We start from the raw sequence: 14,462 nt of genomic DNA, 5'->3' as shown, positions 1-14,462 counted from the left end.
ATATTGTCTATAATATATATCCTATTGCCATGAAACTTTGTCAGCAGTCTCATAATTTATTAAGCTTTAGTCATACCAAGTTTTATTAAGATTGGTCAAATTTTTCTATCCTAAGAGGCGAAATCAGTAAATATAGAATCTGTACTTTGGCAACTTCCCTGAATGATTTAATGGTGTCAATTTGTCAGATAGCATGAAACTAAAGGATTTTAACTTTTATTTGATAGAAATTCTTCAAAAATTACCCATTTTGGCATTATATGGTCAAAATAAGCATTTCAAAGCTTTTTCAATTTTGATGCATAAGTGGCATTCTGACTTTCTATGTGACAGGTTTTCCTGTGTCAATATTTGTGTTTCTATGCTTTAACCCAGTTGTATTACTCATTTGTGAACTCTGAATCTACAGAAAATAAGATTATCTCAGACAATATGTGCAAAATGTGTTGTATAAATGACCCTCGTGTAACGGCCTGTTTGGATCAAGTTAAATGTGAGGACCTAGGTACATAAAAGTTGAAGTCCATAATAAAGATTTCACTAAATTTGTATTAAAAGCACTTCACAATGTCTTTTGTACCTGTTTCATTTCACATAGTATCTTTCTTTTCTTATGTTAAATAGCAAGTGGTTCAAATATAAGCCTGCTGAGGCTAAAATTGCATGCGAGTTTTTCACTAAAAAGTGAAAAATCTTTGTATCAGACCATACTGTCTGCAAAAAAAGTAGAATGCAAGAGTCCCTTTATGCTCAGATTTATTGTATCATGTAACCTGAGTATAGAAATTATAAAAAAGACACAAATTTTTATTTCCTATTGCTTCAGTATGCATTTTTAAATGTAAATATGTGCTACGGCCTAAATTGACCCTAAATTATTTTCAGTCTTACTTGGCTTAAGACCCTTTTATACTAATATGGTATGCTATTTGTAATTTTTCCTTCCATTTAAAGTACATTTAATACATATGTAAGGATTATTTATAACCAAAAAACTCTACAAATTTAAAATTGCTGGAAAATAATACATCTTCATGTAAGGCCCCCCTTCATTGGAAAACCTCCATTTTTTGGCACAGGCTCATATAAATTTGACTTTTAAATAATTGTGATAAGTCTGATAAATCAAATGAGTATTCTATTGCTTTAAATACATAATATGTCATATATAAAGCCCTTTAAAATGTAATTTTTTGCAATATTTTAATTTTTAAAGCCCCAAATGTTGATAGTTGAAATTTTTCAATTTAAACGTCAAAATTTAACACGCGAAGTTGAATATAGAATTTATCATATTGTCTATAATATATATCCTATTGCCATGAAACTTTGTCAGCAGTCTCATAATTTATTAAGCTTTAGTCATACCAAGTTTTATTAAGATTGGTCAAATTTTTCTATCCTAAGAGGCGAAATCAGTAAATATAGAATCTGTACTTTGGCAACTTCCCTGAATGATTTAATGGTGTCAATTTGTCAGATAGCATGAAACTAAAGGATTTTAACTTTTATTTGATAGAAATTCTTCAAAAATTACCCATTTTGGCATTATATGGTCAAAATAAGCATTTCAAAGCTTTTTCAATTTTGATGCATAAGTGGCATTCTGACTTTCTATGTGACAGGTTTTCCTGTGTCAATATTTGTGTTTCTATGCTTTAACCCAGTTGTATTACTCATTTGTGAACTCTGAATCTACAGAAAATAAGATTATCTCAGACAATATGTGCAAAATGTGTTGTATAAATGACCCTCGTGTAACGGCCTGTTTGGATCAAGTTAAATGTGAGGACCTAGGTACATAAAAGTTGAAGTCCATAATAAAGATTTCACTAAATTTGTATTAAAAGCACTTCACAATGTCTTTTGTACCTGTTTCATTTCACATAGTATCTTTCTTTTCTTATGTTAAATAGCAAGTGGTTCAAATATAAGCCTGCTGAGGCTAAAATTGCATGCGAGTTTTTCACTAAAAAGTGAAAAATCTTTGTATCAGACCATACTGTCTGCAAAAAAAGTAGAATGCAAGAGTCCCTTTATGCTCAGATTTATTGTATCATGTAACCTGAGTATAGAAATTATAAAAAAGACACAAATTTTTATTTCCTATTGCTTCAGTATGCATTTTTAAATGTAAATATGTGCTACGGCCTAAATTGACCCTAAATTATTTTCAGTCTTACTTGGCTTAAGACCCTTTTATACTAATATGGTATGCTATTTGTAATTTTTCCTTCCATTTAAAGTACATTTAATACATATGTAAGGATTATTTATAACCAAAAAACTCTACAAATTTAAAATTGCTGGAAAATAATACATCTTCATGTAAGGCCCCCCTTCATTGGAAAACCTCCATTTTTTGGCACAGGCTCATATAAATTTGACTTTTAAATAATTGTGATAAGTCTGATAAATCAAATGAGTATTCTATTGCTTTAAATACATAATATGTCATATATAAAGCCCTTTAAAATGTAATTTTTTGCAATATTTTAATTTTTAAAGCCCCAAATGTTGATAGTTGAAATTTTTCAATTTAAACGTCAAAATTTAACACGCGAAGTTGAATATAGAATTTATCATATTGTCTATAATATATATCCTATTGCCATGAAACTTTGTCAGCAGTCTCATAATTTATTAAGCTTTAGTCATACCAAGTTTTATTAAGATTGGTCAAATTTTTCTATCCTATTAGGTCCGAGTACACAGTTATCGTCCTTTGATTTTCGTTGTCCACGAATAAAGTCCCTAGTGTGGACAGTGTGTTGCTTGCCAATTTTTTTAGTACCCCTTCCAAATGTATTCCTTCATGTTTTATGCCTCAAATAGCAAGTAGGGGGATGAAATTACACTGTAAAAAAATTTGGGTCATGAATTGTAAAGTAAAGTAGTGATTTGGTCCAGCTGAAAAAGGTTAAAAATTAGCACTTCGGAAGCTGTCAAAAGATTTCAAGACCCCCTTAACATAGAATTGTCCATATTTTGAGTTAGAGCCGATGAAGTTTTCTATAATTTTGATATAATTTGTCCCAAAAGTAGTACAACACACTGTAAAAATATTATTGAGAAAGCGCAGGTGGGATTTTTTTTATTTTCATTTATTGTCTAAAAGAAATGCACTACGAAATAACTGTGTACTCGGACCTAAGAGGCGAAATCAGTAAATATAGAATCTGTACTTTGGCAACTTCCCTGAATGATTTAATGGTGTCAATTTGTCAGATAGCATGAAACTAAAGGATTTTAACTTTTATTTGATAGAAATTCTTCAAAAATTACCCATTTTGGCATTATATGGTCAAAATAAGCATTTCAAAGCTTTTTCAATTTTGATGCATAAGTGGCATTCTGACTTTCTATGTGACAGGTTTTCCTGTGTCAATATTTGTGTTTCTATGCTTTAACCCAGTTGTATTACTCATTTGTGAACTCTGAATCTACAGAAAATAAGATTATCTCAGACAATATGTGCAAAATGTGTTGTATAAATGACCCTCGTGTAACGGCCTGTTTGGATCAAGTTAAATGTGAGGACCTAGGTACATAAAAGTTGAAGTCCATAATAAAGATTTCACTAAATTTGTATTAAAAGCACTTCACAATGTCTTTTGTACCTGTTTCATTTCACATAGTATCTTTCTTTTCTTATGTTAAATAGCAAGTGGTTCAAATATAAGCCTGCTGAGGCTAAAATTGCATGCGAGTTTTTCACTAAAAAGTGAAAAATCTTTGTATCAGACCATACTGTCTGCAAAAAAAGTAGAATGCAAGAGTCCCTTTATGCTCAGATTTATTGTATCATGTAACCTGAGTATAGAAATTATAAAAAAGACACAAATTTTTATTTCCTATTGCTTCAGTATGCATTTTTAAATGTAAATATGTGCTACGGCCTAAATTGACCCTAAATTATTTTCAGTCTTACTTGGCTTAAGACCCTTTTATACTAATATGGTATGCTATTTGTAATTTTTCCTTCCATTTAAAGTACATTTAATACATATGTAAGGATTATTTATAACCAAAAAACTCTACAAATTTAAAATTGCTGGAAAATAATACATCTTCATGTAAGGCCCCCCTTCATTGGAAAACCTCCATTTTTTGGCACAGGCTCATATAAATTTGACTTTTAAATAATTGTGATAAGTCTGATAAATCAAATGAGTATTCTATTGCTTTAAATACATAATATGTCATATATAAAGCCCTTTAAAATGTAATTTTTTGCAATATTTTAATTTTTAAAGCCCCAAATGTTGATAGTTGAAATTTTTCAATTTAAACGTCAAAATTTAACACGCGAAGTTGAATATAGAATTTATCATATTGTCTATAATATATATCCTATTGCCATGAAACTTTGTCAGCAGTCTCATAATTTATTAAGCTTTAGTCATACCAAGTTTTATTAAGATTGGTCAAATTTTTCTATCCTAAGAGGCGAAATCAGTAAATATAGAATCTGTACTTTGGCAACTTCCCTGAATGATTTAATGGTGTCAATTTGTCAGATAGCATGAAACTAAAGGATTTTAACTTTTATTTGATAGAAATTCTTCAAAAATTACCCATTTTGGCATTATATGGTCAAAATAAGCATTTCAAAGCTTTTTCAATTTTGATGCATAAGTGGCATTCTGACTTTCTATGTGACAGGTTTTCCTGTGTCAATATTTGTGTTTCTATGCTTTAACCCAGTTGTATTACTCATTTGTGAACTCTGAATCTACAGAAAATAAGATTATCTCAGACAATATGTGCAAAATGTGTTGTATAAATGACCCTCGTGTAACGGCCTGTTTGGATCAAGTTAAATGTGAGGACCTAGGTACATAAAAGTTGAAGTCCATAATAAAGATTTCACTAAATTTGTATTAAAAGCACTTCACAATGTCTTTTGTACCTGTTTCATTTCACATAGTATCTTTCTTTTCTTATGTTAAATAGCAAGTGGTTCAAATATAAGCCTGCTGAGGCTAAAATTGCATGCGAGTTTTTCACTAAAAAGTGAAAAATCTTTGTATCAGACCATACTGTCTGCAAAAAAAGTAGAATGCAAGAGTCCCTTTATGCTCAGATTTATTGTATCATGTAACCTGAGTATAGAAATTATAAAAAAGACACAAATTTTTATTTCCTATTGCTTCAGTATGCATTTTTAAATGTAAATATGTGCTACGGCCTAAATTGACCCTAAATTATTTTCAGTCTTACTTGGCTTAAGACCCTTTTATACTAATATGGTATGCTATTTGTAATTTTTCCTTCCATTTAAAGTACATTTAATACATATGTAAGGATTATTTATAACCAAAAAACTCTACAAATTTAAAATTGCTGGAAAATAATACATCTTCATGTAAGGCCCCCCTTCATTGGAAAACCTCCATTTTTTGGCACAGGCTCATATAAATTTGACTTTTAAATAATTGTGATAAGTCTGATAAATCAAATGAGTATTCTATTGCTTTAAATACATAATATGTCATATATAAAGCCCTTTAAAATGTAATTTTTTGCAATATTTTAATTTTTAAAGCCCCAAATGTTGATAGTTGAAATTTTTCAATTTAAACGTCAAAATTTAACACGCGAAGTTGAATATAGAATTTATCATATTGTCTATAATATATATCCTATTGCCATGAAACTTTGTCAGCAGTCTCATAATTTATTAAGCTTTAGTCATACCAAGTTTTATTAAGATTGGTCAAATTTTTCTATCCTAAGAGGCGAAATCAGTAAATATAGAATCTGTACTTTGGCAACTTCCCTGAATGATTTAATGGTGTCAATTTGTCAGATAGCATGAAACTAAAGGATTTTAACTTTTATTTGATAGAAATTCTTCAAAAATTACCCATTTTGGCATTATATGGTCAAAATAAGCATTTCAAAGCTTTTTCAATTTTGATGCATAAGTGGCATTCTGACTTTCTATGTGACAGGTTTTCCTGTGTCAATATTTGTGTTTCTATGCTTTAACCCAGTTGTATTACTCATTTGTGAACTCTGAATCTACAGAAAATAAGATTATCTCAGACAATATGTGCAAAATGTGTTGTATAAATGACCCTCGTGTAACGGCCTGTTTGGATCAAGTTAAATGTGAGGACCTAGGTACATAAAAGTTGAAGTCCATAATAAAGATTTCACTAAATTTGTATTAAAAGCACTTCACAATGTCTTTTGTACCTGTTTCATTTCACATAGTATCTTTCTTTTCTTATGTTAAATAGCAAGTGGTTCAAATATAAGCCTGCTGAGGCTAAAATTGCATGCGAGTTTTTCACTAAAAAGTGAAAAATCTTTGTATCAGACCATACTGTCTGCAAAAAAAGTAGAATGCAAGAGTCCCTTTATGCTCAGATTTATTGTATCATGTAACCTGAGTATAGAAATTATAAAAAAGACACAAATTTTTATTTCCTATTGCTTCAGTATGCATTTTTAAATGTAAATATGTGCTACGGCCTAAATTGACCCTAAATTATTTTCAGTCTTACTTGGCTTAAGACCCTTTTATACTAATATGGTATGCTATTTGTAATTTTTCCTTCCATTTAAAGTACATTTAATACATATGTAAGGATTATTTATAACCAAAAAACTCTACAAATTTAAAATTGCTGGAAAATAATACATCTTCATGTAAGGCCCCCCTTCATTGGAAAACCTCCATTTTTTGGCACAGGCTCATATAAATTTGACTTTTAAATAATTGTGATAAGTCTGATAAATCAAATGAGTATTCTATTGCTTTAAATACATAATATGTCATATATAAAGCCCTTTAAAATGTAATTTTTTGCAATATTTTAATTTTTAAAGCCCCAAATGTTGATAGTTGAAATTTTTCAATTTAAACGTCAAAATTTAACACGCGAAGTTGAATATAGAATTTATCATATTGTCTATAATATATATCCTATTGCCATGAAACTTTGTCAGCAGTCTCATAATTTATTAAGCTTTAGTCATACCAAGTTTTATTAAGATTGGTCAAATTTTTCTATCCTAAGAGGCGAAATCAGTAAATATAGAATCTGTACTTTGGCAACTTCCCTGAATGATTTAATGGTGTCAATTTGTCAGATAGCATGAAACTAAAGGATTTTAACTTTTATTTGATAGAAATTCTTCAAAAATTACCCATTTTGGCATTATATGGTCAAAATAAGCATTTCAAAGCTTTTTCAATTTTGATGCATAAGTGGCATTCTGACTTTCTATGTGACAGGTTTTCCTGTGTCAATATTTGTGTTTCTATGCTTTAACCCAGTTGTATTACTCATTTGTGAACTCTGAATCTACAGAAAATAAGATTATCTCAGACAATATGTGCAAAATGTGTTGTATAAATGACCCTCGTGTAACGGCCTGTTTGGATCAAGTTAAATGTGAGGACCTAGGTACATAAAAGTTGAAGTCCATAATAAAGATTTCACTAAATTTGTATTAAAAGCACTTCACAATGTCTTTTGTACCTGTTTCATTTCACATAGTATCTTTCTTTTCTTATGTTAAATAGCAAGTGGTTCAAATATAAGCCTGCTGAGGCTAAAATTGCATGCGAGTTTTTCACTAAAAAGTGAAAAATCTTTGTATCAGACCATACTGTCTGCAAAAAAAGTAGAATGCAAGAGTCCCTTTATGCTCAGATTTATTGTATCATGTAACCTGAGTATAGAAATTATAAAAAAGACACAAATTTTTATTTCCTATTGCTTCAGTATGCATTTTTAAATGTAAATATGTGCTACGGCCTAAATTGACCCTAAATTATTTTCAGTCTTACTTGGCTTAAGACCCTTTTATACTAATATGGTATGCTATTTGTAATTTTTCCTTCCATTTAAAGTACATTTAATACATATGTAAGGATTATTTATAACCAAAAAACTCTACAAATTTAAAATTGCTGGAAAATAATACATCTTCATGTAAGGCCCCCCTTCATTGGAAAACCTCCATTTTTTGGCACAGGCTCATATAAATTTGACTTTTAAATAATTGTGATAAGTCTGATAAATCAAATGAGTATTCTATTGCTTTAAATACATAATATGTCATATATAAAGCCCTTTAAAATGTAATTTTTTGCAATATTTTAATTTTTAAAGCCCCAAATGTTGATAGTTGAAATTTTTCAATTTAAACGTCAAAATTTAACACGCGAAGTTGAATATAGAATTTATCATATTGTCTATAATATATATCCTATTGCCATGAAACTTTGTCAGCAGTCTCATAATTTATTAAGCTTTAGTCATACCAAGTTTTATTAAGATTGGTCAAATTTTTCTATCCTAAGAGGCGAAATCAGTAAATATAGAATCTGTACTTTGGCAACTTCCCTGAATGATTTAATGGTGTCAATTTGTCAGATAGCATGAAACTAAAGGATTTTAACTTTTATTTGATAGAAATTCTTCAAAAATTACCCATTTTGGCATTATATGGTCAAAATAAGCATTTCAAAGCTTTTTCAATTTTGATGCATAAGTGGCATTCTGACTTTCTATGTGACAGGTTTTCCTGTGTCAATATTTGTGTTTCTATGCTTTAACCCAGTTGTATTACTCATTTGTGAACTCTGAATCTACAGAAAATAAGATTATCTCAGACAATATGTGCAAAATGTGTTGTATAAATGACCCTCGTGTAACGGCCTGTTTGGATCAAGTTAAATGTGAGGACCTAGGTACATAAAAGTTGAAGTCCATAATAAAGATTTCACTAAATTTGTATTAAAAGCACTTCACAATGTCTTTTGTACCTGTTTCATTTCACATAGTATCTTTCTTTTCTTATGTTAAATAGCAAGTGGTTCAAATATAAGCCTGCTGAGGCTAAAATTGCATGCGAGTTTTTCACTAAAAAGTGAAAAATCTTTGTATCAGACCATACTGTCTGCAAAAAAAGTAGAATGCAAGAGTCCCTTTATGCTCAGATTTATTGTATCATGTAACCTGAGTATAGAAATTATAAAAAAGACACAAATTTTTATTTCCTATTGCTTCAGTATGCATTTTTAAATGTAAATATGTGCTACGGCCTAAATTGACCCTAAATTATTTTCAGTCTTACTTGGCTTAAGACCCTTTTATACTAATATGGTATGCTATTTGTAATTTTTCCTTCCATTTAAAGTACATTTAATACATATGTAAGGATTATTTATAACCAAAAAACTCTACAAATTTAAAATTGCTGGAAAATAATACATCTTCATGTAAGGCCCCCCTTCATTGGAAAACCTCCATTTTTTGGCACAGGCTCATATAAATTTGACTTTTAAATAATTGTGATAAGTCTGATAAATCAAATGAGTATTCTATTGCTTTAAATACATAATATGTCATATATAAAGCCCTTTAAAATGTAATTTTTTGCAATATTTTAATTTTTAAAGCCCCAAATGTTGATAGTTGAAATTTTTCAATTTAAACGTCAAAATTTAACACGCGAAGTTGAATATAGAATTTATCATATTGTCTATAATATATATCCTATTGCCATGAAACTTTGTCAGCAGTCTCATAATTTATTAAGCTTTAGTCATACCAAGTTTTATTAAGATTGGTCAAATTTTTCTATCCTATTAGGTCCGAGTACACAGTTATCGTCCTTTGATTTTCGTTGTCCACGAATAAAGTCCCTAGTGTGGACAGTGTGTTGCTTGCCAATTTTTTTAGTACCCCTTCCAAATGTATTCCTTCATGTTTTATGCCTCAAATAGCAAGTAGGGGGATGAAATTACACTGTAAAAAAATTTGGGTCATGAATTGTAAAGTAAAGTAGTGATTTGGTCCAGCTGAAAAAGGTTAAAAATTAGCACTTCGGAAGCTGTCAAAAGATTTCAAGACCCCCTTAACATAGAATTGTCCATATTTTGAGTTAGAGCCGATGAAGTTTTCTATAATTTTGATATAATTTGTCCCAAAAGTAGTACAACACACTGTAAAAATATTATTGAGAAAGCGCAGGTGGGATTTTTTTTATTTTCATTTATTGTCTAAAAGAAATGCACTACGAAATAACTGTGTACTCGGACCAGATACAGCGTTTTTTTTCTTATTAAATAATTTCCAATTTTTTCATACCGGGGCATTTTATAAGATAACTTTTTATAACATGTATAACTGGGTTTTACTCATTGTTGAATGACGTACAGTGTCCTATAGTTGTTAAGATCCTCGTATTTTGTTCTTTCAATTGACGGAAAGTTTTCATCATACCACATCTTTTTATTTATAAGCCAATATATCCATTTGTTGAATTAAGATGATACATTTCAAATGTAGGCCATAAAAGCCCCGGACACGAAGATGGTACCAGAAAAAAGTCAGGTTAGAGATAGTTTGTCTCTGATTTACAATGTGAAAAACTTATTTCATAGTAATATTTTGTGTTTTCTTGAACATTAATAATTATAAGTATAAACAACTTTGTAAACAAAATTAATTCACGGTAAAAGAATTCATAATGATCTAATGATTATTTAGAAAATAGGCTGCGAAAAAAAATGTTATTACTTGACTGGCTTTATGGTACCAAGAAATATATCCTTTGCATGAATAAAATTTGATAAGTCTTCATTTATCAGTTCTGACGAACAATATCCTAATATGTATAATGAATTTTTGTGAAAAAAAGAAAGTACTTCAATAATTTAAGTTTCTCTAATATATTCAAACGATAGTAAACAGTTTTACTATTTAATTGTGAATTTTTGTCCTATCAATTGTGTGACGGTCAGGCGTGGGACTTTGTGCCATTTACTTGCAACTCAAGACTGAAAAAAATACCTTTACTTATGACCTCATAACATTGTAAAGTCAATCGTTTACGGTTACAGAGGCGTATAAAACAGATAGTAAATACATTTTTTTCAGATTTTTTTTTACTATAATTAAGAAAGACAAAGAAGATTCTCTTGAAAGAAAGATTAGTAATTATGCCAAATGAAAATTAAACTATGAACTTTTTTTGACATAGTTAGTCGTGAATTCTTTCTACTACAGCCCAAGTAGCAATATTGCATATTTAAATATAATTTTTCTTTCCGTTTAAAACCAAATGTCTTGCTGATAGCAAGGATTTAAAACTATACAAATCCTTGCTGATAGTTAACATGTTAAAGGATTCCCACTGATTAATCAATTAACACATATATGATCATATATAGACCATCGCGACACATATCGAGAGTTGTCTTATCTTGCGAACTGGACAACAGATGGTCCGAGGACACAGTTATCTACCTTCAATTTTCGTTGTCCACAAATGTAGTTCCCTTTAATTTCAGTGTTTTTTTTCTTATTTTTTTTCTTTGTCTTTTTTTGGAATTTTTCATTATTTGTTTGCATTTAGGTGAAAGATAAGACTTCAAATATACTGTCTGGAAAAAATCTTTTTGAAATTTTCTGTAGAAATGAGTGATTTGGTCAGGTAAATAAAGGTGGAATTTCCTCTTCTCGGAAGCTCTCTGGCTTCATCCTTACCGGTGTCCTTATGTTTGGGGTTACCAGGAGAGAATGAGCTGGTAGACTTTTCTGAATTTTTGATATGTTTTGGGATAAAAGTCAAACTTTATGCACACCAAATCTTTTTAGAATAGAGCAGGTGGAATTTTTTTTAATTGCCATTATGTTTTAATAGACAAATAGGGGAAAATAACTGTGTTCTCGGGCCAGATGAGTCAAGGAGATTAGAAACCCAGTTCAAAAGAATTATTTCTTAATTTGAGTTATCTCCCTCAAAAGTGTCCACAATTCTTGTACATGTTGAATAGGACTGGTGCTTGCATTGAGAAGTGAAGTTTTGCTCTGCGTGTGACGAAAACATTACTTTGACGTTGGAATAAAGAAAGGTAATAAGATCATTGTCCATTTAGTTTGAATTTGTAAAGTGGGTGTAGAGATTTTGTGTCATGGAGTGATACAATAAACTAACATCCGGTATCTAGATCATATCCGTTTCTTTCTATACTACGGAACACAGCACTCAATATTAAGTGAAGTATTGCGGAGCACGTAAAAAAACGGCTATAAACTCTGCACCGGATTATTAACAATATACACCAAATAATTTGTTTTTCATTTTATACTGAGTAACAATAGAAATTCAACACAAGTTCCCTTTTTGAATAATAAAATTTAAATAAATTTGCAAATAATAACAGTTTTGTATTACCTTTGCTTCGCCCAATTTGTAAATTCAATTGATTTTAAGGGGTTGGTGGAATTTAATAGATGATTTGATCTTGAATTAGGAAAGGTTAACATATTTTGTATGCACATCCTAAGATTTCTGCTAAATCTTTAAACGACTGGTCTATTTTCTATTGATATATTTGGATTTAAATTTTCAATTAAATTTAAAATATACACAGTTGCTGCATCATTTTTGACACAAAGTGTATACCTAACTGCGGTAAATTAAATTACCTGGACATTCTTTTTTAGAACAATTCTCGGCCTCCTGAGTGTCACCCCTACATTTTGAGGTAGAGGATAGAGGAGGATTATTGCAAATCCTGTGTCTAAACCGTTGGCCATCACCACACGATACTGAACAAGCGTTCCACTCTTTCCATTCTCCAAAATGTCCATGAACTAAAAGTTTAAATGATATGTATTTTTCATTCGGAATGACCTAATTGAACAAGAAATTTAGAATTTTAAGCACTTGCTTAAAAACACAACATTTGTTAAAACATCTTTATTTAGATAAAACAAATATAATAATAAAAATAAAGAAGATGTTAAAAGAAACAGTAACCCAACGAACTAGAAAATGACCAACTTAAAGCAAGGACCGAACTCATAAACGCAGGACTTCGGGAAAGTTCGGAGTGCTGCCACCCTTGCTTCGGAAGTTGTTAATTCCGTCCTCAACAAGCCAAGCGTCTAAGCCAAATATGTAAGTTAAACCCGATCCGAGTTTACCAAAAAAAATAAAGGTAGAATAGTAGAAGAAAAAAGAAAACATAAGATGTCTTGAGGTCAATATTATATCTTCAACAACATGCATGGTTGAACATGAGGTAGAATCAAAATAGGGTTTAAATACTCAATCTCCCATTCCAATGAAATGAGTTCTTAAGAATGCTCTTAGTTCTATATTACCGGCAAAACAAACAAGTAAAAAAACAGGTACTTATAAAACATGTATTGAATTATACCAAATAACTTAATGTGCACATTGTTTACGAAAGCAAGATCAGAGTTTGTAGCCTGCTGATAAAAATATCATTGGTTCTACACTCTTATATCTACAGCTGTAGACCTCACACAGCAACAATATAAACAGTGCAGGAAGGCATGACCTTTTGATATTTACAAATATGAAAATAAGAAGATGTGGTAAGATTACAAATGAGACAACTCTCCACCAGAGATCAAATGACATAGAAATATACAGTTTTATTTTCAACACAATACAAAAAACTTTTTTATTCAAGTTTCACATGTTTTATTTTAAGTTCAAAGTATGAATGAGCGAACTGTTTTTTAGACCAACGAAATTCATGACCCAGTGTTTAACAATAAGAGTGTAGTTAAATTTTTTATCATTTAATAAATCGCTTAAGCCAAAAAGTAATAAAAATTAAAAAAATTAAAGACATTTTCTTAAAGTTTTTGCTTGATAAATGAAATTAAACTAAAACTAAAAGGCTAAATGTAAAAGGAATTTTTAAAAACATAATTTATATAAATGCTACTTTCACTTTAAATATGGCAATGTGTGTGATACAAACTAGTCATCATTTTGACAAAGGACAAAGTACGATGAGTTTAAATTAAAGTTGACGTGTTGTAAAACATAATACTGTAATTCGAAAGAGTAAAACATTTATTTTTGGTAAACTACGGTAATATTTTCAACTTCCGCTGATTTAATTCGTGTTTTGTTGCGGTAAACACCCCCTGTCCCCATTTGAAAAAAGGTAAAACATATCAAATATCATGCATCGAACTGTTTCGCAATGAGTTCAAATACGTAGTTTTTTTTTAATTTTCTGACAATGTTTTGATACCGGGTTTTTTTCTGCAATTTAAAACTGACGCATTATTATTTTTTTCTTTCGTAACTTCCGATTGTTATTCTTATTTGTCAAGAAATCATTGCTCAAAAAGTCATAAACAAACAGGCTTATAATTCAGTATTCAAGATGTACTTTTTGTCGACAAAATACTTACCAGTGACTCTCGAATGAAAACAGATTGACGATAGAATTAACTTCAAAGTTTAAGAGCATTTCAATAACAAATAGGACAAAGTACATCTTCATGTATGCCGAAGGCAGAAAAACTGAAGTGTGAAAATGATCAACTAACAAGATCTACAAATAAGTCAATATAACTTTATTGTATATTATATTTGAATCAAAGAACTGATGTGCATGTACTGATAGTAAATAATAATATATCTGATGGCACACATGA

At 30.0% G+C, this 14,462-nt stretch overlaps 1 protein-coding gene across 1 annotated transcript in view; it reads right to left on the bottom strand.

Moving 5' to 3' along the window:
- The window catches only part of LOC127704441 (receptor-type tyrosine-protein phosphatase alpha-like), a 101,986-nt gene that overhangs the window by 77,480 nt on the left and 10,044 nt on the right, over positions 1-14,462 (bottom strand). Inside the window, exon 3 of the mRNA XM_052208488.1 lies at positions 12,462-12,629. Within this exon, the coding sequence (XP_052064448.1) occupies positions 12,462-12,629 (168 nt within the window). The remainder of the gene's footprint in view (positions 1-12,461; positions 12,630-14,462) is intronic.

This window comes from Mytilus californianus, unplaced genomic scaffold (genome assembly GCF_021869535.1).
Source record: "Mytilus californianus isolate M0D057914Y unplaced genomic scaffold, xbMytCali1.0.p SCAF_6, whole genome shotgun sequence".
NCBI lineage: Eukaryota > Metazoa > Mollusca > Bivalvia > Mytilida > Mytilidae > Mytilus > Mytilus californianus.
The sequence above is the reverse complement of the archived record's forward strand: the minus strand, read 5'-3'. Positions and strand labels throughout refer to the sequence as shown.